The 26469-nt window shown below is 38.4% G+C and overlaps 3 protein-coding genes across 7 annotated transcripts in view; 2 read left to right on the top strand and 1 right to left on the bottom strand.

Moving 5' to 3' along the window:
• Positions 1-15202, top strand: part of slc1a9 (solute carrier family 1 member 9) — a 42366-nt gene extending 27164 nt beyond the window's left edge. For all 4 annotated transcript variants that reach the window (XM_089128519.1, XM_039686288.2, XM_039686287.2 and 1 more), the window contains exons 2-11: positions 1515-1658; positions 2402-2554; positions 2699-2952; positions 6055-6160; positions 6341-6467; positions 7726-7959; positions 8590-8784; positions 9515-9649; positions 9820-10252; positions 11659-15202. In XM_089128519.1, coding sequence (XP_088984645.1) covers positions 1520-1658; positions 2402-2554; positions 2699-2952; positions 6055-6160; positions 6341-6467; positions 7726-7959; positions 8590-8784; positions 9515-9649; positions 9820-10252; positions 11659-11874 — 1992 coding nt within the window. In that variant the 5' untranslated portion in view covers positions 1515-1519 and the 3' untranslated portion in view covers positions 11875-15202. The remainder of the gene's footprint in view (positions 1-1514; positions 1659-2401; positions 2555-2698; positions 2953-6054; positions 6161-6340; positions 6468-7725; positions 7960-8589; positions 8785-9514; positions 9650-9819; positions 10253-11658) is intronic.
• Positions 15203-15317: 115 nt separating this feature from the next.
• fgf21 (fibroblast growth factor 21) lies at positions 15318-17659 on the top strand. Its single transcript, XM_039686295.2, has 4 exons — positions 15318-15565; positions 15838-15915; positions 16209-16312; positions 17024-17659. Exons 1-4 carry the CDS (start codon positions 15412-15414, stop codon positions 17321-17323), a joined length of 636 nt encoding a protein of 211 aa, XP_039542229.2. The 5' UTR covers positions 15318-15411; the 3' UTR covers positions 17324-17659.
• kcna7 (potassium voltage-gated channel, shaker-related subfamily, member 7) lies at positions 17653-25211 on the bottom strand. 2 transcript variants are annotated; one of them, XM_089128521.1, is made up of 4 exons: positions 24408-25211; positions 23855-23865; positions 20068-20091; positions 17653-19249 (listed from the first exon to the last, which is right to left on the bottom strand). In XM_089128521.1, the coding sequence occupies exons 1-4, from the start codon at positions 25125-25127 to the stop codon at positions 18373-18375; spliced, it is 1632 nt and encodes a 543-aa protein (XP_088984647.1). In that variant the 5' UTR covers positions 25128-25211; the 3' UTR covers positions 17653-18372. The 2 variants fall into 2 exon arrangements, with proteins under 2 accessions (XP_088984647.1, XP_088984646.1); XM_089128520.1 differs by lacking the exons at positions 20068-20091; positions 23855-23865 and adding an exon at positions 23286-23295 and having other exon boundaries at positions 17653-19274; positions 24432-25211.
• Between the last annotated feature and the right edge of the window lie 1258 nt (positions 25212-26469).

The following is a 26469-nucleotide window of genomic DNA, read 5'->3' as shown; positions in this document are numbered from 1 at the left end:
TGTGCATCAGGATCTGCTGCAGCTGAGGCGAGGAGGAAACTGAGATTGTGGGGCTTGAAGATGGAGCTTGCTGAGAAATTCGAGAAAGATACGGATCTTTCTCATTCTTAGGTGACAAGTCCAAGCTATTGGATGAGGTTGTGTTATTGCTCACATCCTCTGAAATAGTAGCGAGTGTGCTCTTGGTTTCAGGCCAAGAAGAGCAGGATTTGGCTGTTGTGGACGATGGCGTGAATAAATGTCTCTTTGCCCAGTGTATGATGAGCTACTGGAGGGTATGTCTTGGTTAACAAGTTAGACGAGTGATATCTATCTGGTCCTAATCGTCCAGCTATCTCTCGCTGGGGGAGGCATCGACTTTGAAGGCTCCCACTCTGCTGCGTGTGACATCACGCTTGAACGGCAGAGCATATGCGGGATCGGCTCAGGCCGGGGCTTCCCTTCGCACAATACCATATAACTTCAAATAATATCCCAGGCTTTTATTTTCCCAAATAGTCAAACTGCACCGGCTTGTATTTGAGACAGGCGTCTATATGAGACCGGCCTTTATAATTTAGTGTTGAGATGTTGTTCATTGAGTGTCTGAAAATCTCCAAATGCTTCACGTTAAACTGTGGTCGTCCAACCTTTAACTATTGTGTCAACTGATTTGATTAAAATGTGCGAGGGAGAGAGAGCAAGACAGCGTTTTTTCCTTTTCCTCCTCTAAGACAGCGCAAGACTCCTTTTCCTCCTCCACAGAGTAGGCATGATCCCAGGAAAAGAAAACAGGATTTGAAGGAAGTAATCCAGAGTAAACGTGCACAGGGTATATAGGATACAGAATCAAATAACATCTGCCTCCTTTTCCCCTAACCCCCGCCCTGAGGTGACTGAGGTCAGGTGGGGTGTGTTAGAGTTTTCCAACATGTGCTTACATCAGGCCCTGAGGCTGGACCTATGATGTTGTATGGCAGTGTTTTATTATTTTTATTATTTGCTTATTTACTTGATAATTTACTTATTGGTTCGGTGCAGGATACTGGGGTACTGGGCATACTGGGGCAGGATACTGCAGAATACTGGGGTTGAACGTAGTTAGGCCTCCTCTTGTTTTAGAGTAATTTTGCTGATGCCTCCACTCTTAGTATCAGTATCGAGTCGTCGGCTCTCGCTTTAGAGAGGCATCCTGCTGAGGATTCCGTACCCAGAGCTCTGGCTGGATAGCAGTATCAAGATGTTGTTACTGTAGGTCTCCTCTCATGAATCCTCCACTCATCAGGGGTGTGACCCTGAAGTGACAGGTAGGATATATTTTTCATCCTTGGTCATATTCCCTTTAAGATAGAGGCATCAACCATTAGAGGCTAAGTCTAAATGGGCTATGCTAACCAGAAAAACCTTGACCCCTTGACCCCTTGCATGACAGCCTGAGTTCACTGGAGACTTAGAGTGAAGAGTAGGATGTTTAAGTGATCATAATTGTTTATTTACCTTGGCATCTCTTCCTTTATTTCTCTTGACTCTTGCAGATAGAATGACGAATAAGCATTTGGGCAACCAGGCAAGTGCAGCATTGCAGATGGACCATGGAGTGCAAGCAGAATTAAAAGACTCCACACACCAACAATGCGGCTGGTTTTCACGCAACCTGCTCCTTGCCCTCACTGTGATAGGTGCGTACGTGCCTCTGTGTGTGTGTACATACATTAATATGTGGGAGTGTTTGTATACAACTTCAGAGGAAGTTGTGGAAGTTGTCTGTGTCTCCTTCTTTGGAAGTTCAGAGAAGTTTGCCAGTTAGGTCATGATCCCAATCAAGTCACAATGAGGTGATAACAGAAGACACTGTATTATTGCCAAACACTGTTGATAATATACGGGAAGAGATAAGATTGTTTCATATGAGAAAGGGGGGTATTAAATGCGTAGCAGCTAATAAAATAATAAAAAAAACATAATAAAAGGTCTTGAAAACTAAAATATTGTTATTATGGGCCCAAAAACCTATAAGTGGACCTAAAACTTATAAGTGGGCTTATAAATTGTTGAAAAAAATGTATAAATTGTACATTTTAAAAATGTATGAAATTATATTTTAATTTTAGTTCCAGTCAGGCTTCATTTTTATCTTTCATCTACTATTTCCTTATACTTGCATTCATATAAACCTTGTCTGTGGTTTCATAACTGTGGTCATCTGTCAAACCACAGACAAATACCAATGAGCAAGTTCTCTGCAAAAATGTTTGGCCCCATGTAGTGACACTGTTTATACAGCAGTAGTTTGAGATGTTGCAGATGTAGGACAGTTATGCAGTGGTGCTTGTGAAAAACCAAGAATTCTTCAATGCTATGATCCATACACCTTTTAATAAGCAGGCCGAACATAACCGGTGTAATCGCCACCCTCTCACAGGTGTAATAGCAGGCACAGTGATGGGAATGATGCTGCGTTATGTTCCTGATTTGGACTCAAACAATCTCATGCTGATTTCCTTTCCGGGAGACGTACTGATGAGAATGCTGAAGATGCTCATCCTGCCCCTCATCATCTCCAGTCTCATTACAGGTTAGGCCATGAGCACATGCTCTAACAAGCACTTTTTTGCTTGTTAAATGCTGTTAAGTGCCTACAGCACAAGAAAAAAAGCCATTAATCGTTGTTGATGCAGTATCTCTCTCTCTCTCTCTCTCTCTCCTTCCTGTCTTGCAGGCCTGGCCGGTCTGGATGCTCGCTCCAGTGGAAGAATGGGCACCAGAGCAATGGTGTACTACATGTCCACCACAGTTATTGCTGCTGTTCTAGGTGTCATACTGGTGCTTGGCATACACCCTGGGAACCCAAAACTCAGATCTGGTCAGGTCAGCTCTGCCCCCAAGAACCAAGAGGTCAGCAGTCTGGATGCCTTTCTGGATCTGATCCGAAACCTTTTCCCAGAGAACCTGGTTCAGGCCAGTTTTCAACAGGTAAAAAGGAGTGTCTGTGCTTTCAAAATTTATGTCTCTGATGGACAGTTTATCTTCTTTCGTCTTTTTGCTTTTCTGTCATTTGGAAAATGTTAATCTTTCAGAACAGTGGCGCAGAGGGTAGCAGGTTGTTGGTGCTGTGTAAGGAGATGTGCTTACGGGAACCTGGGTTTGAGTTCAAGTCATATTTCATTTGATCGATGGTTTTTTGCTGTCTGCAGCCAATGATTCACAGCTGTTGTTTTTTTTGCATTGCTTGTTCATGGCTTTTGAGCGTGAGGACAAGCGTCACACAATCTATCCTCTCCATCTGCCTAATTTGTCTTGCTTCTAACAATTGACAGATGAATTTGTGTGTAGACTTTGTAAAACAATCAATCTGAGAATCTCTTTCTCTTCTCTTTTAAAGTGCCCCTATTATGCTATTTTAAATGTTCTTAATTTTGTTTTGGAGGTGAACTACAACAGGTTTACATCCAAGGTCAAAAAACACTTTAATTTTCTCATAATATACAGTACTCTTTTCTTACAGTATCTGAAACGGCTGGATAAAGGATTCATTATTTCGAGACTCCTCCTTTCCAAAAGCCTACTCTGCTCTGATTGGTCAGATGGTCTTGTCTGTTGTGATTGGTCTCACAGTATGGCAAAAATGGAAAGCATATTGCCATATTTGAATTTCAGCCTCTGATGCTTCCTAATTACTTGTATACACAGTGAAATAAACAGTAAAAATGGTGTCAGTTTTAGGCTATGTTTACACGGAAACGATTCTGAAGAGAAAACGCAAAAGTGGCGTTGCGTTATCACTTTTTATTTTGCGTTTAGACGAGCGTTTTGGGTGGGAAATCCGCGTGCATAAGGTGACGCAAAAGAGTGTGAAATTCAATGTAGTATGCACTCCAGGGGGCTAGGTGGCAACGTGAAGCACTGCCACACAACAACACCAAGTCCAACACCAAGACTTTTGCGTTTTTACCATTTACACAGGAACGCGGTGGTGGAGCGTTTTAAAGATTTCCACTCTGGAGGGTGGTTTCACTCTTTTGCGTTTTTAAGCCCCAAAAACGCTGTCACCGTGTAAACGAAAGGCACATCCGATAAAATATTTTTACGTTTTCACCCGTGAGCGTTCTCGTGTAAACATGCCCTAAATGTATCATTTCCTGCATGCGTCCTCATCCTTTGGAAGTGCATGCAAAGTTGAACGTAGCGCAGAAAAGTGTTCTCGACATGTTATAGCAATGTGGTGGTGTTGACGTGTTGCTTCTTAGCTACAACTACAGTGTTTGAGGGTGGGTCAAAGTCCTTAGTAAACGTTGTTTGCAGGCAGCAAATGAAGACCATTGGCTGGCATTATGCAAATTTGTTACAATCCTTAGGTATGTTACAGAAGTGGGATTGGAGTTGCTATGAAAAAAGCATTATAGATAGTACTTTAAAGGTTGCATATTTATATAGCCATCCACGGATGCATGATTATTTTATTATTTGCATGTAAGCATAGTTTTTTTCCAGCTGTGACCTAACAGCAAAAGATAGAGTTAAATTATCATACTTACATTGCAAGATAATTGTGTGTTTAGTTGTATTTCCTAAAAAGTTATCAGTTAATTTAGTTAAAAGAGCCATATTTTACTTGATTTTTAATTTTGGAATGACACCGTTCGGGTGTCACTATGCACACTGTAAAATATTTGTGAATTTCTGTTCAGATACCGTGCAATCGAACTTCTAGTGATGGCCAATTTTGAATTTCAAGCTTGGAAACCTTTATGAATCTTTTGTATTGAATCAGTAGTTTAGACCGTGTATTAAACAAACAAATTCACTTGATTTCAGTAATGATCATAGCTGTTTCAAAACATTTCAAAATTTCAATGAATAACCACTGGTGGGCTATGATGTTTGTGAACCCATTAACCCCAGCTTTTTTTCAGAGGTTTACCTGATCTCTGATCAGTTTTATTCATTTGTCAACATAATATAATTAAAAGGAATAATAGTTAATAGTTAATAATTGGCCTGTTTAGCTGAGCCATCCATGATAAAAAACAAAACAAGCCCTGAAAATTGACACTTGATATTTATTCGTATAAGTTGATCAGTCAATTGCATTTGGTAGATTTTACTTTCAAAAAAAAAAAAATTGCAATGGGTTTCTAAAAGTTTTTTAAGCATGTTTTGGCTTGAGTTTTTGGTGCATTTGTATTGTTCTGACCAGCAGGTGTCAGTGTGTGACATTTCGAACACTTCGAAACAGTGAATCATTTTGCGAAGCAATTGGTTCAGTCGATTCAAAGCTTTGAAAAGCTTTGTTTCTCCCATCACTAAATCCAACATAAATGTCTCAGAATCTTTTCTCCATGAAACCAAAACACTGAGGCGGTACTTTGGTTAATACAAACGCATAATGCACATTTAACAATGACCGGAAGTCCGGAACCAACAAGAGACAACAGAAACTCAGGGCTTTATATACAAGGGATGCTAAATCAGACACAGGTGCAAATTATAGGTAACCATGGACACAAACTGGGACACAATCAGTAACCTAGGAGACAGATAAGAAGCGGGAAAAGGAAACAGGAATGCAACTCAAGGAAACAAGGAAACCGAACAAGCCTGATACGTTCACTCTTTTTAAAATTAATTTAAAGAGACCGTATGTTCACACTGTGCTTTACATTTAGTATTGCAGAAGCACATGTTCTTCCATTTACTCTAAATGTAGTGATGCTTTTGAATATTTAATCTAATCACAGTGACAGTCCATTAACACAGCAGATGATAAACTTTACTGAGGATAGAGACTATTTAAATATGATCAAATCAATTGCCATGCAGGGAATTCTGGGAACATCCATGTTTTCCACTGTTAATTATTAGGGTAATATTTCTTACTTCTAAGATTTTTTTATTTTTATTATTTTACTAAAAACATATCTGCTAGACTGTAATTCATATAACGTTTTACTTATACTTAGCCTATAAAATATTTAGACTAAAATATTCTGTTTAGCTTTAATGTTAAAATAAATTTGTTTTGCTTTTTACATTGTTTTACAGAATGATCATCGATCATCTTGCTTCTCTTTTCAGGTTCAAACAGTGCTGAAAAAAGTACCTGTCGCCGTCCAGAACCAAACAGAACCGATCATTGTCAGTCGGAAGAAACTGGAAATGAAGTGGGGAATGAATGTTTTAGGTTAGAGGATTTTCAGTTTTTCTGCATTTGAAACACAAAAATGCAGCATAAATGTAATTAAGTACCAAACAAATATAAAAAGTGTTGTTTCAATTCTAAATGTTGCTGCGTTCTTGGAAAATAGATTTATTATTTATTCCATTTCATTGTTTTTAATTGTAAATTTGATTTACTTGTAAGGTTTGATTGGGTTCTTCATCACGTTTGGTATCTACATGGGGAAAATGGGAGAGAGGGGGAAGCTCATGTCTGATTTCTTCAACATCCTTAATGAGATCATTATGAAGATGGTGTCCATGATCATGTGGTCAGTATTCTGCAGTTATTAGAATTCCAGTATACTATAAACAATAAACACTATAAACTCAGCATGTTTTGATTCCTATGACATAGAATAAAACAGGCGAGAGAAGTGTAAAACCTTTAAATCTGTCAAACATGTTCAAAGGTGATCACAGAGTGAGCAAATTAAAGTATAAAAGTATAGCGTGTAAGAAAGAGAGTGAGGAATTTTTCAGGAATAGAACAGGACAAGAATAAGAGAGAGAGCAGAATCATATTTGTGTTCCCATGAGTAAACGTGGGAGTTTTATTGGATGTAATACATCCTCCGACACATTGACCGCAGACAGATACCCACACACTGACAGACATAACTGAAAACAGAGACAGAGCAGATTTGTTTAATCATGTCTGCAGAAATGAAGAGCTTGATCCATAAATCTAACAGGGCATTTTACAGCACAAAAGAAGTGAGATGGGATGGAACATGTTCATTTCTTATTCTAATGCATTTTTAACATTAAAAGAACAAACACAGAATAATTAAATACCCCAAAGCAAAGCATATGACAAAAAAAGACAGACTCCACTCAGCCCTGAGACCGTCCCATCTGTAACTAACTGTGTCCTGTGTTTTCCGCTCACAGTATGTAAACTGTTCAAATGCTACAATAAACATCATCTGTTGCTTACAATAACAGACGATGAAATATTTATACACAGTATTTTAGATGATGAGCTAAATTTAAACCACATAAGAAGTTTCGTGTTCTCATTTGGCACTCGGGTTGCAAAACTGGATAAACATGATGATCCTTTTGTGTGAGACTCTCTCTTTCTAAAACATAAATGCAGCTAATTTATACTCTGTGCGGCTTATATAATGTCTTTGTACTAAAGTTAAAAGAAAATATTAAAATAGACATTGATTCATTCTGTATAAATATAGCATTATTCTAATACAAATGAAGAGAAATATTTTCAATGCAATTCAGGTTTATTTGTATAGTACTTTACACAATAGATGTTGTTCTACAGATAATGACCAAATGACCAACTCCAATGACCAAGACACAAATACATTTAATTTTAAAAAATTGTCACAGATTTATTTATTTATTGTCTGCCAAAAAACGTTATTATTTTTTTCTTATTTGCTATTAATGTAAGAAAAACCAAATTATATAGCAAAAAGTATTGCTCAGCAACATAAAAAACCCACTTCAAAGTCTAACTAAAAACCCATAACTGACCTCCAAGTAACTCCACTGGTCTATCCTCAGGTACTCTCCATTTGGCATTGCCTCCCTCATCTGTGGGAAAATTGCTGCCATCGGTGACCTGGAAATGGTGGCGCGACAGCTGGGCATGTACATGGTCACCGTCATGGTTGGACTCGTCATTCATGGCGGGCTCATCCTGCCACTGATATTCTTCGCCATGACTCGGAAAAACCCCTTCACGTTTTACTCTGGCATCTTCCAAGCTTGGATCACCGCTCTGGGAACAGCCAGCAGGTACAGCCAGCAGACTAATCACATCATGTGTTTATGGAAATATGCTGATAGATTGAAGAGTTCTGGCTGTACAGACTGAAGAGTTAAAGGTCACATTTGGTTAAAAAAAAAAGTAGAGCAATACTGCAATCTGTCTCTGTTTTACATAAAGCACAGCCAAAACACATTCTTATGTTAAAATATATATTTATGTATGTACATATATATTTTACTGGTATGTGATCTAAGTTTATTATAAACTCAAACATAACCCAAAAAAATCTTATAGATGACTTGATATATTTTCTGCATTGTCATAAATCACATTATCTAATCTGGCCAAAGTAAAACACACATTTTCTGAAGTTCTCCAGAATAGAGGTCTATGATTTATCAGTCTAAATGGAAGGAAAGGGATATTATGAAAACATATTTTAGAGAGTCGTTTATAAATAAATCTTGGTTTTTGGGATTACATCTGTTAAGCCAAACCATTTACTGAATGTTAAACCAACTGTCAATTTGGCTCTGAATTCCCATATATATATATATATTGTGTTTTTGGACACAATGCTATTCAGGGGGAGTTTTTCAGATGACAAATTAACATTTTTTAAACAATTATGATCAATATAACTTTCTCTTTCTCAGTGCTGGGACGTTGCCAGTGACATTTCGGTGTCTGGAGGAGAATTTAAAAATTGATAAGCGTGTGACTCGTTTTGTGCTGCCCATTGGAGCCACCATAAACATGGATGGCACTGCACTCTATGAGGCCGTGGCTGCCATTTTCATTGCCCAGATGAATGACATTGACTTAGATGGAGGACAGATTGTTACTGTCAGGTAAGGAAATATGGAACTGAAACCAGACAAACTGTGGCTGCAATAAAGAATAATAACCCTTTTATCAGCAAAATCCATTTCTCTTTGAACAGAAATACTTTTAGTTCTTTTAGCTCCGTGTTTGTAATTTCGGTCATTTTTACAAAGGTTAACAATTAGTGTTTAAGTTGCATATTCTGCAAATTTGTAGTTATTTTTATTTTATTTCAATTATTACAATTATTTAATTTTGTTCAGGTAAGACTACTCCTTGTAATCCATATAGTGACTGCAAATGTGTAGTCATTTTAGTTTATTTCATTTGTTCAGATAAGAATTTATTTTTAAAATGCCATTTGTTCTCTTTGCACTGTTCTCACAAGCACCCTGAATGCAGTGTCACGTGTTTGACTTTACTGTCCTTTGTATTGTTGTGCCATTACAGTCTGTTTTTTTTTATTACAGTTATTATAATTTATTTTTATTACAATGGCTCTATAATTATGATGCAGTTACAAAACTTTAACCTGCAGATACATCACATGTGTTCTCCTTTAACTGAGCTAACATCTTCTTCCAATCCATTTTCAGTTCACTTTTTTTTGTGTTATTTTCCTTCTTTGCTCCATTGAACTCATTTTTTTTCATCCTTTTCTCTCACTTATAATAGATTATATCCGTCAGTGCCGCCCCACAATTGCTCAGTCGTCATTGTAGTATCTCATGATCCCCTCTCTTTCTTGCTCTGCAGTATGACAGCGACTTTGGCCAGTGTGGGAGCAGCCAGTATTCCCAGTGCAGGTCTGGTCACCATGTTGCTAATTTTGACCGCCGTGGGCCTTCCAACTCAAGACATCAGCCTGCTCGTCGCTGTCGACTGGCTTCTGTGAGTTCAAACATCTCTGTTTGGGTTATGTACGGGGCCGTCTCTTACATCCCCCCCTGACGATTTCGTGTGTGGAGTCCTGACTAATTATCAACTGTCTTCATGAACCTAAACAGCTGTCCTGAGCTGTTCTATATCAGCCTTTAGAGCTGTCTTTTGTGTGTCTTTAGTGACAGAATGCGCACCTCCATTAACGTGGTGGGCGACTCTTTCGGGGCAGGCATTGTGGACCACCTATCACGGGCAGAGCTCGCTTTGATCGACGGGGAAATCCCCCTACCAGATGAGGACTTCATCCCCCCTCCACCTCTCCTTACTGAAATAGACCCTATTGATCCTCTCAAACCACCTGAACTGCCCCCTCGATCCCCGCGCCCCCCTAAGCTCAATCATCACGCCCCGTCTCTGACCCCTTCACAGTCTCAATCGCAGTCCATCCCGCACTCGCCCCGTTCCGTCCGCTCTCCGTCACCTCACTCCATCCGTTCGCCCTCCCCTCGCTCTGTGTGCTCTCACTCCCCGCGGCCTTTCCGAACACATTCCCCTCGTCTTTTACGCGGGATGGAGCCTGGATACTGTGCCCTGCCCACTTACGACAACCAGGTGAGGCTTTAAGTCATTGTAGATTTGTTTTGTTTTTAAGCTATGATGTTCTCAAATAAATGTCCTCACACTTCTTTGAACACTTGGTCTTAAAGGTATCCAAATTTCTGTTATTATTTACTCGCCTTCATGTTGTTTCAAACCTGCATGACTGACTTTCTTCTATGGAACAAAAAAATTGCTCCTTCTCTTTTCCATTTACCACAAAAGTGATCCAAACAACTTGGCTGCTTTATTGCCAAGTCTTCTGAACTAATATTTCAGAATTGTTTTGTGCAAGGAACAGAACGAGATCTAAGTCATTATTCACTGTCAAGCGCTCCAAGTGCTCATGAGAGAAGTTAGACTGTCCAATCTGTGAAGAAATCTTTCTTTTGAGTCAGATCTTGTCAATTATCGGTTTTCCCCAGTTCACAAAACCTCTGAATGATTTGTTCACAAATTGGACTGATCCCTGAAGTCTGTTTTTGCGTGCTTTTTGAACCTTTTGAATGTTTTGCTACGGGTTGGAGGGAATGGGAGCAATAAAAGTCGACACCATTATGACTAAAAGTTTGCTAACCAGCATTTTCTACTAAAGCAAGGCGGTATTTGACTCTGGTGTGCATATCCAGAGAAGACTGGTGTGTATTATGGGTGTTGAAGTCTATTTACTATTATATCTATTTACTTCCAATGCAGAAGTACCCCTTTAAAAGTACATTTTTCCCTGTTTTTAAAGAAGAGGCTCTGTACTTTCTTTTGATATACTGCATGTTTAGATACAGTATGCATACAACTAAATATGAGCTATTCAAATTTTGTGAAAATGATCAAAAATCCTGCCGGTGGCTTGCACAAAATCAGCTTTTAACTATAAATGTACTAATAACCACTATAATGGTTATTGGTACATTTGGTGGTACAGGTGGTATAAAACAGGTGGTACAATAGAAGGCCTTATGATGAATCAGTGTTCAATGTAAGGTGCCTGTCCAAAAAAAAAAGGTCAATACTTAATAAAAAAAAATAAATATATATATATATATATATATATATATATATATATATAATGGTACACACTATTCATTTTTCAATAATCTACAGTTGTTCCTGGCAAAAAACATACATTTGACAGTAATTTGACAGCAATGTTAAACTAATAACAGTTTTTCCACTGTATATTGTACAGTAAACCAATGAACAGGTTTTTACAAAAGTATTTTTGCAGTTTTTTTTCTGTAAAAAAAAATGACAAACATTTTTTACAGTGTGGTTTGTAAAGACATGAATAAATATACGGTACCGCTTCCTATTACAGTACAGTACTTGCAGTGTACTTACCTAGAAAGTACTGGCTAATATATACTACTGTCATCATATAATGTAACATATAATACATCTCATCATCACTTTACATTCTGCAGATTACCACACTTCCCAGAGGTTTCCGAGAGAGAGGCAGAGACCGGGAAAGAGAAAGAGAAAGACAGAGACTGCGAGAACGGGAGCGGGATAAAGAGAGCGAGACTGAGGAGGATGAAGAGAAAGAACGAATGATGGACGTGGCGAGTGATGGAGAGGAAAGTGACGACACGGCGTACGACAGACGCCATGCCATCCCAGCTTGTGACCTGCCCTGAACAGGAACAGACAAAGCTTTACCACATTTTCACAATACTACTTCTGTATTTCAGCATCCACCTTGCTGGATGAAAGTTTGTGTATTGATGTTTGGCAAAGACTTTGAGTAGACCTACGTGTGTTGTGTGTTTGTTCTGCTTTGAGAAGCTTGACATAATTGAATAGAGGGTTCATTGGCAAGTATGTTTTTAGTGTCAGCTTTATAGTCTAGCAACACCAATTGTTTGTAACTTGCAGCTTATTTACTTTTATTGGTTATTTGCTTTTACAGGATTTCAATAATAAATACCGGACGAGTGTTTTGAGCGTTTATTGCACGTGCTGTGCCAGTCTTGATTTAATTTAGTCTTTGACTTCCCTGTCATAAAATGTGTCCAAGTTACTGGGATACTGGTTATTACACTGGGTGTCATCGCCCTGCACTGTAAAACCCAGACTTACTCAATGATGAGCCTTGACTCATTTGAGCTGCCTTAGTTTACTTGTGTAGCCTAGATGTCCTCTGTTCACTGCCAGTGCAACATAAACAAAGAAATCACAACAGGCATTTCAAATGAGTCGAGGTAGTTGGTTCCTATAAACAGTCCAAAGTTGTTCCAAAATTCCCATTTTATGATTTGTTTTTTTTTTCTTTTGACGGTGACGAGGACGTCACAAGCAGCTGTGAGTAATGCAACATTTTTCCCCCATATCCATCATGTACTTTCCTGTTCCTCAAAAAAGTGAATCATATACTGAAAGGATCATTTGCATGCATAAATTTACTAAAACACTGTTTAGATTTGTGGGTGTGACGTCAGGCTTATACACTTCCAAGATGCTAGGCCAAGTGCAGTTACACAAACCTGACGTAGTACGTTATTGTCATCGTGCAAGTCATCCGCTCATTCAAGTTTGTTCTCACTCACATCCAGCCTGTACACACAAATAATTTTTATTATTATTTTTCGAATTCATTTTGTTTTATTGGCATGAGATACTTTAGTACAGATTTCCAAAACATTTCAAAGATTTTATTTTTAATTTAGAAAGAAATTTTGGAAAGAAATGAATACTTTTATTGAAAATCTATTTCAAATATTTTTTTTTTCTTTTGATATTTGTTCTTTAAAAAATGCTGAAAAAATTATGAAATATTAAATTTGAAAAATATTAAATAATATTAAATATAAATATTAAGCAGCACAGCTGTTTTCAACATTGATAAATGATAAAAAAAAATTAAATTGAGTATCAAATCATCATATTAGAATGATTTCTGAAAATCATATGACACTGAAGATGAGTAATTAAGCTTTACTGTCACAGGAATAAATTTGAATTTTAAATATATTATAAAAAAAATAGTTATTTTAATTTATAATAATATTTCACAATATTACTTTTTTATCCAATAAATGCAGCCTTGATGAGCATAAGATACTTATTCAAAACATTACAATATATCGTTAACATTTTACTCAAGAGCCTTTACGTATAATGCATTATAAAGAATGTTTAATGCATTAATTATGCCTTGTAGTGCCATTTATAATGTATTGTATTGTCACATGAATAATTGTAACCACATTTATAATACATTATTATACACCTTTAGAAAGTGTAATGCAATAAAAAAGTGAAAACAACCAATTTCAGATTCAACAAAGAATCTGTGATTATTATAATGCATTTTAACTTTGGTTACAGTTATTTATGACAAGATATGATGCATTATAAAGTACATTATGAACACATTTATAATGCATAACACATAAAGGCATAATCAAAAAATCTTTCAGACGCCAAACTTTGGATGGTGGAGTAAATAAAATAAAATGGAAAATATTAATGTCGTAATTGTTTGTCCCATGAAATAAAATGGAGAGAAAGCAGAGGCTTTTGCTGAATAAGAGCCTAGTACAGATCTACATCTCAAATTATGCCCAGATTTGATAATAATACCACATTTCAATATGAACTCACACATTTCTCATCAAATACTTCCCGAATCACAAGCAATGGACAATATAGTTCCGCCATCTTACTACGTCAGTAATTGTCTCGTTTGTCTGTATTTATTGTTCTGAAAGAGTTGATAACTAAGAAATCCATTGAGCCTCTTAATCTATGTAAGAATCTCGGAAAGAGCTTTATGTTTTTTCCTTTACAATTTAAGAATTACATTGTTAATATTGTTGTCATTTGCTATGATGGATTATCATTGTAAATTTTAGCTGTGGTTTATGATGTCTTTTGTCTGACTCATGTATTTATTATGATAGACTTTGCTTAATTTCCCCACTAATGTCCCTCTGAATTCATACTACCACATCGGCTGCTGTCTGTGGTGTGTGTAATAAAATCTTAACAATTTATTTTAAACTTATTCCAGTGGTTTGTGCTTTATTGCCTCTTGTGTAAGAGTCGATGTCATCGTGAAGCGCATTTAAATCCTGTCTCGCTCTCGCATTAAGATCGGTGGACGAACGAAATCCCTTCACGCACACAGAGTCAAAATTTTCTCGCACAATGATGAGACAGAGACCTTTAATCCGCTCAAAGAAGAGTGAAGGAGAGAGCAAAGGATGGGAGAGAGCAGCAGATGGCCAGAAAGACGTCAATCCTCCTCATTCTTCTTCCCAGGACAACAGTGAGGCAGGAGACAGATGATTACAAGGGACACTGACGTTATTGTGGGGCCCCTGGACGTCAAAGACACAAAATGGGAAAGCTTAAGGGATGAAAGGCCAAAATGGCAATTGGGGGAAAGGATGCGAGCCTTTAAGGACATCGGTCATCACTTGCTGGAGCCAAGCTGTCCAATTGCACCTCAGTATTTACAGTCTTTAATCATTTACAGGGATCTAACAATTATTGACAGGCCGGTCTGGCACGTTTGTTTTATCTTTTCATAAGATAAGACCTGCACACTTGAAGTTTTTGATTAAAAAGATTAACAGATCATAAACTGATGCCACACTGCCCTCTCTAGCTGACGGGACGGTAGTGTAGTGTCCTCGCGTCCTGTCATCTCCTAGGTGAGAATGTACAGGAGCTTTTTATGGCCTCTTATCTGTTCTGTTTAAACTGCCGTCACCACCTCCACTCCCATTTCCTCTCAATACTGGGGAAACATTTTACGTATTGAATAAACATTGATTAATCTCTTATATGCAAACTCATATAGGCCTATGTTCTCCTCTTCCTGAATGTAATTCTGAAGTCGGGGGTCCCCTGTTCGCTGAGATCAATGACATGACTGGCATAGCCTTGCGAGATTTACCATCATCCTCGTTCATTTCCTGAAAACAAGTTTGTTATCATTTTTCCTTTTCGTACTCGAGTGACTCATGGATTCTCTGTCGGTCTCTCATAAATACCATATAAATACAAGTTTATAGGGACATGTCTTCTGTGGAGACCATCATATCTGGAGGTCTTGAAGATATCGCTGCTCATACTTAAGAACTTAGCTTAAGATTTAGAATTACAGTTCTTTCATTTTTTGAGGGATATTTCTATTTCTGTTCAATCAAGTCAGCAATTTTCTATTGATGCCCACCTGGTCGGCTTGGTCAATCATGCTTTTTGCCTGTTTTCTCGCCTTTTTTACTCTTCTTCCAACGCTTCATTGGTGTATATATATTCCTGAGCAGAATGTGCTTTTTGCATTCAGCACACAAGTCAGGGAACGCCTGCTCTACACAGGTAATCCTAACCTTTAACCTACTTACTTACTACTTACTTTTTTAGCTGCAATGTTAGATGTTACTATCTGCTTAATGTGGGTGACGTGCTGCTTTCTTCCCTCTTCCGTTATTTACTGGTGTGTGGTGATGTTACTATAAAACTTAATGAGTTTAATTTCAGGGCAATCCTTTGCACTGCAAGTGCACTGGTTTGTTCCTAAAGTGTCAATAGGCTTGAGGTAATGGCATTAAGTGTGTTCATATGTCTCTGTGTGTTTTTGTTCATTTTAGAGAACAGATTACAAGGGCTGTTCCTTGAAATGAATCCCGATGGCTCCGTCAGAGGTTCTCCGGAGCAGAGACAAAACTGTAAGCAACTTCTGCAAACAAAAGTTAAAGAGCCAGAGTATATTCATTAAGTAACAGTCAAGATACTTCTCCGAAAGTCTTTCAAGGGAAAAAGTCTTATCAGAAGACATAATGAGTTTATAATAGCTATGATAGCCGTGATTGTGCAAATAATAACACGTTTGTTGTCATTTTGGTGTTATTGTTATGAAAATATTTCAAGGTGGCAGTGGATATGAATATTTGAGGTCCAAAGGTGATGCGTGTAAATTATGGTAGTGACAGAGGTGTGGTGTGTGTTTGCTGCGCTCCAGGTGTGCTGAAACTGCGTTCAGTGAAAGCGGGCAAGACGGTCATCCAGAGTGCGGCTACATCTCTCTTCCTTTGTGTGGATGATAAAGACAACTTGAAAGGACAGGTCTGAAAATGGCAATCTGTTTTAAAAGACACCATTCTTGTTTTGCTTTCAAGAAAGCAGTGGAAAAAAATGTAAAAGACCTTTATTACACTCTAAACAATGCTGGATTGTTTTAAACCAATTTTGGGTAGCATATGGACAAACCCAAATGTTGGGTTAAAAATGTAATGAACCCGACTTCAACTTTTTTCAACAATTTGACCCAAATGTTTAGCATTTTTAGAGTGTATATGCATTATTATTTACACACAGTGAATCTTATGAGTTTTGATCACTGCTGTTGAATGCATTAAAATTGATCAGTAAATACATTTATAATCACAAAAGATTTTTATTTCAGACAAATGCTGTTCTTTGACCATTTTTAATTACTCAAATAAGCCTAATTGTTTTAATGGTTTCCACAAAATATATTAAAGTGTTTTTCTTGAGCATTAATTTCAGCATATTAGATTGATGGATTGATAAATGCAATTGATATAAAATGTATTTATAAATTATGATTTTATAGTGAATAATTACTATTTACCACTACTCCAATTGTTTCAATCATAATGCAGATTTTACAGTATTATATAATAACATTATTATAAATGTTTTACTGTATTTTAAAACATGTTGAATGGCTTTTCAACTTATTCATTATTTTCTTTAATCATTTTCACTGGAGACTTGAATACATTTGGTACTGAGTTTTGTTTTCTCTTTCAGCTGCAGTACTCTGAAGGAGACTGCGTCTTTCAGGAATTACTGGAAGATGGATATTCTTCTTTCCTTTCTCCACACACTCAGCTTCCTGTGTCGCTCCGCTCAAAGCAGTCTGGACAGAAACATGGGGCTCCACTTTCTCGGTTCCTCCCCATTATGAATACGGTGGCAGCGGACAGCCAGATACAGGAGGTGAAACAGTATATTCAGGATTTAAACCTGAACTCTGATGACCCACTTGGAATGGGACATCGGTCACACATACAGACTATCTTCAGTCCCAGTCTGTATACTAAGAAATGAGGACGGGTGAACGTCAGTTATGGAGGCACTCTTTACATTATCACTGGACTGCAAGGTTAAAAATGTTTTGTTTCTGTATTTTGTTGCCTGAAGCTGTATTTATTTGAATTTATTTATTTATTTACTATGGTCTAAAATTATTTAAATGAATTAATTATTTAAAGTATCATTGTTAACTTAAACGTTGTTATTACTGTAAATTAAACATTACATTTTCAATAATGTGAGAGATATCTGCTGGAGCAGTTTGTTTGTTCTTTTTGTAGTTCACTTGTAGAGTCACTTCAGTATGATTCTTGTGTGATTAAAAATTTTAATAAATAGTACACCAACATGGCTCAGAGTTCCATAATTCATAGAGCACACATTAAATATTACATGTTTTCCTAAAAAGCTTATACATACACACACAAGCACAGACACACACACACACACACACACACACACACACACACATCTCTCATCCAAATCATGTCAACAGTGTCGTTCAGAACAGCAGTAACATTAAACTGTTCCAGATGAATGATGCTTAAGACTTTATCCATCCGTCGGGCACACAAATCCCTGGCACATTCATGGCTGCAACCCGGGTGACAAAATACATGACATTTAAATGACACCGCTTGGCGCTTCTTCCTATGAATATGTCCAATATATATATATATATATGTTGAGAATTCCAGTAAAGCAAAAGTGCGAACGCTTGTATTGCACAACATAGCTCAGTGACTTTTCCAAATGCATCCAAGCATTAAGGCGCAACTCTCTGAATAGATAAAAATAGTTTCACAAATGAATACGCTCAGTGTAGGGTTGTGATGTCAAAATAAAAGTTTTGTAACGTTAGAAAAAAAAAAACATTTTATGAAAGTTAAAATAATTTTTTGTGACTTCTTCATACTTTTCCTTCTCAGCCTCTGTGTCGATCATTTTCTGTTTCCTGCATTCCTCCTTCCCACTTTCAGACAGAGTCACAGCTATGTAGTGTCCTTCAAACATGGCACAGGACCAACTCCATCTCTCATTCCCCCTTTTTGATCTCCAGTCTCTCAGACTTGGGTGACCAGCGGGTAAACGCTCCCTATGCTTTGCTCTCCGGCCTGTCCCGCACACAGCCCAGCCAGGAGAGTCCCATTGAGAGGGGCACAGATCCCCCTGTAGGTCGTGCTTCCTTCGAGAGGAACGCAGTCTCCCTGTTCCCCGGGCTCTTCCTCTCCGTCTTCTCCTTCTTCACCACCCTCTTCCTCCTCCCAAAGGGAGGTGTTGACGTGCGTGTACTCCTGGTTGTCCACACACTCCGTCTCGCGGTGGTAGAAGTAGCTGAAGTTGGAAACGATGACAGGAACAGGAAGCGAGATGGTGAGCACGCCCGCGATAGCGCACATGGAGCCCACCAGCTTTCCGCCCACCGTCACCGGGTACATATCACCATACCCCACTGTCGTCATGGAGACCACAGCCCACCAGAAGGCTTCTGGGATGCTGGTGAAGGCCGTGCCCGGGTTTTCCGCCTCAGCAAAGAACACGGCTGAGGAGAACAGGATGACTCCGATGAAGAGGAAGAAGATGAGCAGCGCCAGCTCTCTCAAGCTGGCCTTCAGCGTCTGGCCCAGGATCTGAAGGCCTTTGGAGTGGCGAGACAACTTGAAGATTCGGAAAACTCGAACCAGACGGATGACCCTTATGATTGCCAGGGACATGGACGGCGCCGTATCTTTAGACTTGGCCAGCTCGGTGCCGAGCGTGACGAAGTAGGGAATGATTGCAAAGAAGTCTATGACGTTCATCACATCCTTGAAGAAGACCGTTTTACTGGGAGAGCAAGTGAAACGCATCAATAGCTCAAACGAGAACCAGCAGATGCACATGGTCTCCACCAGGAAGAATGGATCGTTGAAGATGGAAGGCATCATGATGTTCGTGGTACTGTTTCCAGCGAGGTGAAACTGGTGTGGAAAGAGACGGGAAAGAAACAAAAAAAGAGAAATTAGATGCAGAAAATGGAAACTGATGGCTATAGAGTATAAAATACCAGCCCATTCTCACTCCCAAGGCGTCACCTAACTGACGCCTTGGGAAGCATTTGGACATGCTTCAATATCTGACGCTTTAGGTGCCCTTTAGCGTCAGTTAGATGACGCCCTAGGATCGCGTGTACCCTACCCCCACCCCACACCTAAACCTAACCGCGTCCTCTAACAGACGCTTTCCTTTAGCGTCAGTTAAATGACGCCGTAGGATCGCGTCATGTAAGTGACGCTAAAGGGCGCCTAAAACGTCAAATATTGAAGCATGGTCAAAGGTGACGCCTTGGGGTGAGAATGCGTTGAAAATACATGTTGCATATCCAAAGTTTGTATTGTTATATTTTCCATTGTAGCTGGTTGGTTTATTTCATGGTTTATAACTTTTTAACAATTTTTTTGTTTTTAAATTCCTATGGGGAAAAAAATGAATGGCAACAATAGGGGATTATCATGCTTCCGGGTTTCATGGGCGGGATTTGTCGACTTTGTGCATGTCCACTTCCGACGCAGTTCAACAATGGCCGAAACGAAGGCTAGATGTCACTGCTCTGTTCCACTTTGTAAATCTAACCAACAACGCCAACCCTACTTAAGTTTTCATGGATTCCCAACTGAATTGAGTTTAAGGAAGAAGTGGATTAAAGAGGTTTGCCGGGATGAAGGTCCAAACTTTAAAATAAAACAAGGTAGCGCGTTTGTTTGTTCAGGTGAAATAACTACATTATAATGGTTGTATTGGCCCTTTACAGGTATTTGGTTACACTTTATTTCGTCACTTTAGATGTTCTACTAATTATAAGTAACTTTTCAACTAACATTAGAGTATTAGTATATTATCGTAGACTGTTAGGTTATGGTTAGGTGTTAGGGTTCGGGTTAGGAGAATAAGTTTACTTGTAGTCGCCAAGTTACTACTAGTCAGTTGAATGTCTGTTGGGGGACCAACAAAATAAAGTATTAGCAGATATTAAGCTGACAGTCTACTAATACTCTAATGACAGTTAGTTGACATGTAGTTGAAAAGTTACTTATAGTTAGTAGAATGTCTAAAGTGGACTATCGAAATAAAGTGTTACCGGTATCTTAATAGGTAGAAAAGTAGTGAGTTATAATCAGTCAGATTTAATCCTCATGAATATAATCGACCAATTTCAGGGCAGAAATAACCTTTTAATTAATAAGTAGAGGCTTTAATCACTTTTTAGCAGGTGCAATACATGCATTATAATGGTTGTATTGGCCCTTTACATGTATTTTAATAAGTAAAATGTAGTAGGTGAGTTATAATCAGTCAGATTTAACCCTCATGAATATTATTGACTAATTTCAGGGCATAAATTAATAAGTAGAGGCTTTAATCACTTTTTGTCATGTGCACTGCATGCATTATAATGGTTGTATTGGCCCTTTACAGGTATTTTAATAAGTAAAAAGTGCTGGGTGAGTGATGTTTATTTGCACTTTATGTCTGTTTGATCCACATAAAAGCAACTACATTCGTAAAGAGAATGGACGATACATATTTTACACGCTGCGCGTGCTCCCCATGCCGAAAAGTGGACCATCAATTTTCGGCACGACACCGGCACTTTAGTGAATCAGACTAATTTACCAGGGAAGCTGTATAAATAAAAGTCCGTCATCAGTTCGCCAGTGTGATCGGTGATTCAGCGGAAGTGGCATTGCCCAAAGATCACTGAATGCGGAAGTACTATGTGTCAGGATGATAATCCCCTAAGACTGGTAAAAAAAAAAGAAAAAAAAGTACGAATTTGACCATTGAACTCTATATTCCCTCTGCAGCAAGAAACGTTACTACTGTGCGCCAGTCAGTTCAGGTATTTCTGTTTAATGGAAATGTACCGATTCCCATCCCTAATAATAATATTTCTAACAGACATGCTTTGACTTAACAAGTGCCAGACAGAAACAATTTGGTTACTCATTTAACAACCACTTGAGTGAAGCTGAAGGTCCCATTCTGCTTGTAAGGTCACAGTATATGACCTTTCACTCAAAGGTCTGTCATTTTCGCTCTTTATCACCACGACTCTATAAAGAAATGACTTAGTCTAACATGTACACAAAGGCAAACCACATGATTATGTGAATGTTTCCATAAAGATGTATAACCCTAATGACCAGTGGTGGTGTGTTTGCTTGAAAAACAGTTTTTAAAAGATTAAGACATGATTAGATGACCATGACATGTGAGATGCACGTGTGGTTGTGTGTGAAATTGTGTCTGGCTAGCTGGATCTTAAGTGTTCCCTATCGTAGTGCTTATTTAGATTTTGCTAAAGTCATCATAAGATGTTGTGGAAGTGTGTGTTTCCATTCCTATTTCAGCATTCGAGAGTGTCTGTTTATTAATACAAGCTCCTGTATCTGTGTTAATGTGCACTGAAGGGTTGTCCTTACTCTAAAAATAACACCTTAGATCTTTAAGGTGAAACTTGAGAATGTAACTCCACAATCTCTCCCTCACCCGCTTTAGTTTGCTTGTCGTTAACTGTCTGATCCATGTAAAATTACTGAGCTGCTTTGGCAGCATGTTGAGGTTGCTGGGTTGTGGGTCGCTGCTGGGAAACTAATTTGATACTCTTTACTAACTTTCCCTCCTCGCACCCTACCCCACCCTGCATTGCGTCTCACTATTTTCCCCTCACAGACGCTCTTTCATACTGTCACCTGTCATCTTGTCATTTCTCATCTCTTTCCCTTTTTTCTATCTGTGTATGCTGGTGGAATCTCTCCATGGAAGCGTCACTTGACTGTTTTCCAACTCCCCCAGAGTCTCTGCTCCCAATCTGTGTATCAGATTTAACGACACTTCTAAAATAATCTCAGCAATAACCCTACACTCTCTCCTGCTCCTGAACTCTTCATCTGTTCTGTTTTTATGTGACTTTTCACACTCCAAACTAACTTTTTTGTGTGATTTTAAATGTGGTTTTGTAAATGAATGTGAATACAGTGAAAATGCCACAAAAAAGTTCAGCATTCTGTGTAACATTGTTTTTACAATTGATAGAAATTCATTATTCAATGTGCATAAACATATTATACATTGGACAATTTTGTGAAATGCTCTAAAACAGATATAATACAAACAGCACTAGCCTAAGTGTTATTTCCCATAATTCAAAGTGGCAACAAACCAACATGTCAACATTTAAAAATGTAAACAACTGGGGTTTGCTCACTGGAACTGTTTGTTTTGTTCTTAGTCTAACTTGAGTCTGCGCAGAAGCGATTTCGGGACCTGACATGTGCAGTAGTGAACAAGAAGCAAAGTCGCAAAATCATGGCCCGCCCTCAATCAATCGCAAGCACATGCCCCTGCACTTTTAAAAAAAAAATTATAGAAATGTATATATTAAATTTAAAGCTCCAATCTCCTCAGTCCTCCGATGATCCCGAAAAAAGTCTGTTAGTGCTTCAGTGACTACTTCGCTCAGAGAACCTGTCAATCACAGCTGTCAATCATGACGTCACATCACCACCACCGCATCAAATAACTAACTAAAAACAAACTTATTTTAAAAACAAACACTTGAAATTAAATCAGCGTAATAAAAACTACCATTAATGACAGAAATCATCTTTGGAAAAACAATATTTGAAGTGTAATTTAATTGTTTATTTGGCCTTGCGTGCCATTGAATAACATGGGGAGGCGGGGTTTATGACCACCGGGGGCCGTTTTGGCTTCACTTTTCAGGGCTTGTGTGCCACGCTTGCTTTTTCCCTGTCTCAAATCGACGCCCTTCCCACCATTGTTGATTGCCAGCAGTATTTCAACACATTGCCCTGAGCGAGCTGTCATCATAGTCCGTCATTGTTGATAACTGGAGCAGAATGGCGTCTAAGCGATTGTGGTGTTCTGTTCTTGGGTGTACTAATGAACTCAGCAGTCATTTTGATGTTCCTATATCCGAACTGCTGAAGACACAGTAGCTGAGTTTTGTTTTTTCGAAGGAAATATTCCCCAGGATCAACGTCAATGCGTCAATGTTTGCGCGTTTCGCAAATCTTTTCTCACCTCTGAACTGCTTTATGAACGATGATTAGTATAAAACTGGTTTTGCTAAGAAGCTGCTCCTGAAAAAAGAAACGGTACCAATTATTCATGTTCCTGCTGCACCTCCAGAAGAAGTGTGTAAAATTTTATTAACCTTTATATTAATCTTTGCTAATCGCTTGCACGCTTCATGATGAATGCGGCTAAGGTTTACACTCTGGGTACATTACGCCATGTTTTCTATGTACGAAGTTTTCAATATAATAAATAATCCCACGTTTATAATGAACAACGCGTTATGGTTATTGTGTTTTTACAAACTGAATACGTATACATCAGTAAACACACAGCATTCGTACATATCACTAACTTAAGTTACTCTAACATTACCCTGCCAGTAAATACAAAGATAGATCAAAGTGACATACGTTAACCAACCATTCAGAAACGTCCTGTTCAAGCCTTAATTGTCGATTTTACTCCGGTTCAAACTGATATGGTCGCACAGATGTGTCCTCTGCTGATGCTGCCATTCTTTCTCCAAAATATACCCTCAACTGTTGTCAAGGCAAGACTCCAGGTGCGTTGTATCAAAAGCCCCACAGAACAGAGGGGCGGAGTGAGTGAAGCTCATTAACATTTGCTGAAAACAGCTGTTTTTGACTTGGTAAAATGAGTGTTTTCTTAGAATACTAATGAGAATTAGTAATTAAAGTATATTACAAACTTTTCATTTAGACCCAAAAGAATCAAATGAACTTGTATGAAAATGGCATTATATGACCCCTTTAATAGCTATTAAAATATTTTTTATAAAAAGAAAGGCAGCAGTTATTCGCACAAAGTGTAATTTGTTCAATTCATGTTGACTTTACACAATATATTAATAATAATAAATTAAGTTTCATTTAATGCATGCTCATTCATCTTCAAATGCTCAGGAACCCACCTGCTTCATGCTAACTGCCACACTAACATTCTTTCTCATTACTATGACCATTACAACGGAAAACAATTTGTAAATCCTGTTAGCTACATTCTGGTCAAAACTTTTAACACCTCTCACCTCCGTATCCTTTTTGAATATAGGCAGCGTTTCCAAACAGAAGATCAGAATGGAGAGCACAATCACCATCACACTGATGATGGCGATGATGCGGGCGCCCCCAGAGGATTCTGGGTGTTCAAAGAGTATCCACAGCTTGCGCTGGATCTCATTGTCTGGCAGGGGCCGAGGTTCCTCCTTAGGGAAGCCCTCATCCTCCTTGAAGCGAGCCATGATATCCTGTCCCAGCTCATAAAACCGCAGTTCATCCATGAAGATGTCCAGAGGCACATTGGCCGGCCGCCGTAACCGACCTCCAGACTGATAGAAGTAGAGGATGGCATCAAAGCAGAAACGATTGCGGTCCAGGAAGATCTCATTGCGGAGCGGGTCAAAGTAGCGCAGGCGACGCTGAGGGTCTCCAAGCAGAGAGTCAGGGAACTGGGCCAGGGTTCGAATCTGTGTCTCGTAGCGCATGCCCGACACATTGATGGCCAGTCGTTCAGACAGCGCCCAACCTCCTCTCACCATTGAACCAGATCTTCGATTTTCTCTCTTCTTCTCACCCTTCTCTTTGTCACCCTTTTCTGCCTTGTTTCGCTGATCCTTGAGTTTCTTGTCACTCTCATTGACCTCTTCCTCTACTTGTTTTTTGCCCTCGATTCCACTATCAGATCCTCCTCCTCCGTCTCCTCCTCCTTTGTCCATCTTTTCTTCTTTTTCTCACCCAGTCTGTTATATGGGGTAGAAACAGAATAATTTCAGCTAAACATGAACCCAGCAGTCAAAGAATTGTAGAAATGTAAAACTGGTGTTAGACCAATGTATCAGCTATAGGCTGACTAACAGAAGTGGTCATTCCAATATCACCTGAGAGCCTTGTCGTAAAGAGAATATTCAAATATAACAGATATTTTGAAAGAATTTTAATAAAATGTTGCATTTAGAAATACATTTTAAAATGTAAACATTTTTTGCACTTTTTTCATCACTTAGTAATTCATGCTAAGTTTTAAGTCAAGATTTAACTTCACATTTCAAGTTGACTAAACTTAACAATTTAAGATAGCATGAACACTTTTTAAAGTTGAAACTATTTTTTACAATGTTTCTCGCTATCATTACAATTTTAACTATATTATATTTAATAAATTAAAATCATATTAAATATTTTAATGATAGCAAACTTGATGCACATCTGGAATGGTCTGCATTGTAATGTAATTTTAAAAATATGTAATACTTTTAAAATTTAATTTAAATGTTATTTTAATCATAATCGTTTTTTCAAAATTAATTACGTTTATTACTGTGTGTGTATATATAGCAAAAAGGCAAAAAGGTTTACACAATAATTATGGAATATAGCAATGCTAAATGTATGTGTAATATATTTACAGTTCCAGGTATGTAACTAAAGATGATATCTTTACTTAAATTATTCTCCCATGAAATCATATACAAATATTTAACGCACTCCATCCTAAGCCTGTGTTGACTCCACTACCACTTTGACCCACACCTCAAGAATAACACTACGGTAAGTTAACAGTCGGTTTATATGAAGACACCAAAACCACCAGGGAACAAGTATGGAAACAAGTTAAATCCCCTGAAAGAAAATATCTCCCGTTATTCAGAAATGTGGTATACTAAATACAGAGGTTTGGTTTGTTTCTCTGAAAAGGGTTTAAGAAGACACTCTGTCTTTCCACTTACCCTCTGTCACTGGTGACCGTAGATCCAGAACAGTTACCTCACACTATCCGTGTTTCTTCTCAACCTGCACCACACCATGAGCTCTGTATCAGGCGGTTTACCCTATGAGTCCAACAGGAGTTGTTTTCTCCTGTACCCCAAACCATAAACCCTGTCCTTCCCTTCGTCAGTGCAGTAAAGGATAGCTACTTAAACCAGTTTGTAGGTCACTGTCTTCACTCCCTTTCACGCTCACTGCAGCTCTGGGGAATGCTGTCATGCTGAAATTCAATCCAGAGCCCCTCGTCCCCTCATCAGCTCACTGTCCCAAACATCTTCACACCAGCTTAAA

The sequence above is a fragment of the Pimephales promelas genome, chromosome 3 (assembly GCF_988280905.1).
Source record: "Pimephales promelas chromosome 3, fPimPro1.hap1.1, whole genome shotgun sequence".
Lineage (NCBI taxonomy): Eukaryota > Metazoa > Chordata > Actinopteri > Cypriniformes > Leuciscidae > Pimephales > Pimephales promelas.
The sequence above is the reverse complement of the archived record's forward strand: the minus strand, read 5'-3'. Positions and strand labels throughout refer to the sequence as shown.

Coding starts and splice junctions, on each gene's coding strand:
- kcna7 (XM_089128521.1), bottom strand. CDS start 25,127: ATGGACAAAGGAGGAGGAGACGGAGGAGGAGGATCTGATAGTGGAATC. Junction 19,250..20,067: donor AATACAACCATTATAATGTA/GTTATTTCACCT, acceptor CGCTGGAAACAG/TACCACGAACATCATGATGC.
- fgf21 (XM_039686295.2), top strand. CDS start 15,412: ATGCCCACCTGGTCGGCTTGGTCAATCATGCTTTTTGCCTGTTTTCTC. Junction 15,566..15,837: donor GGAACGCCTGCTCTACACAG/GTAATCCTAACC, acceptor TGTTCATTTTAG/AGAACAGATTACAAGGGCTG. Junction 16,313..17,023: donor AAGACAACTTGAAAGGACAG/GTCTGAAAATGG, acceptor TTTCTCTTTCAG/CTGCAGTACTCTGAAGGAGA.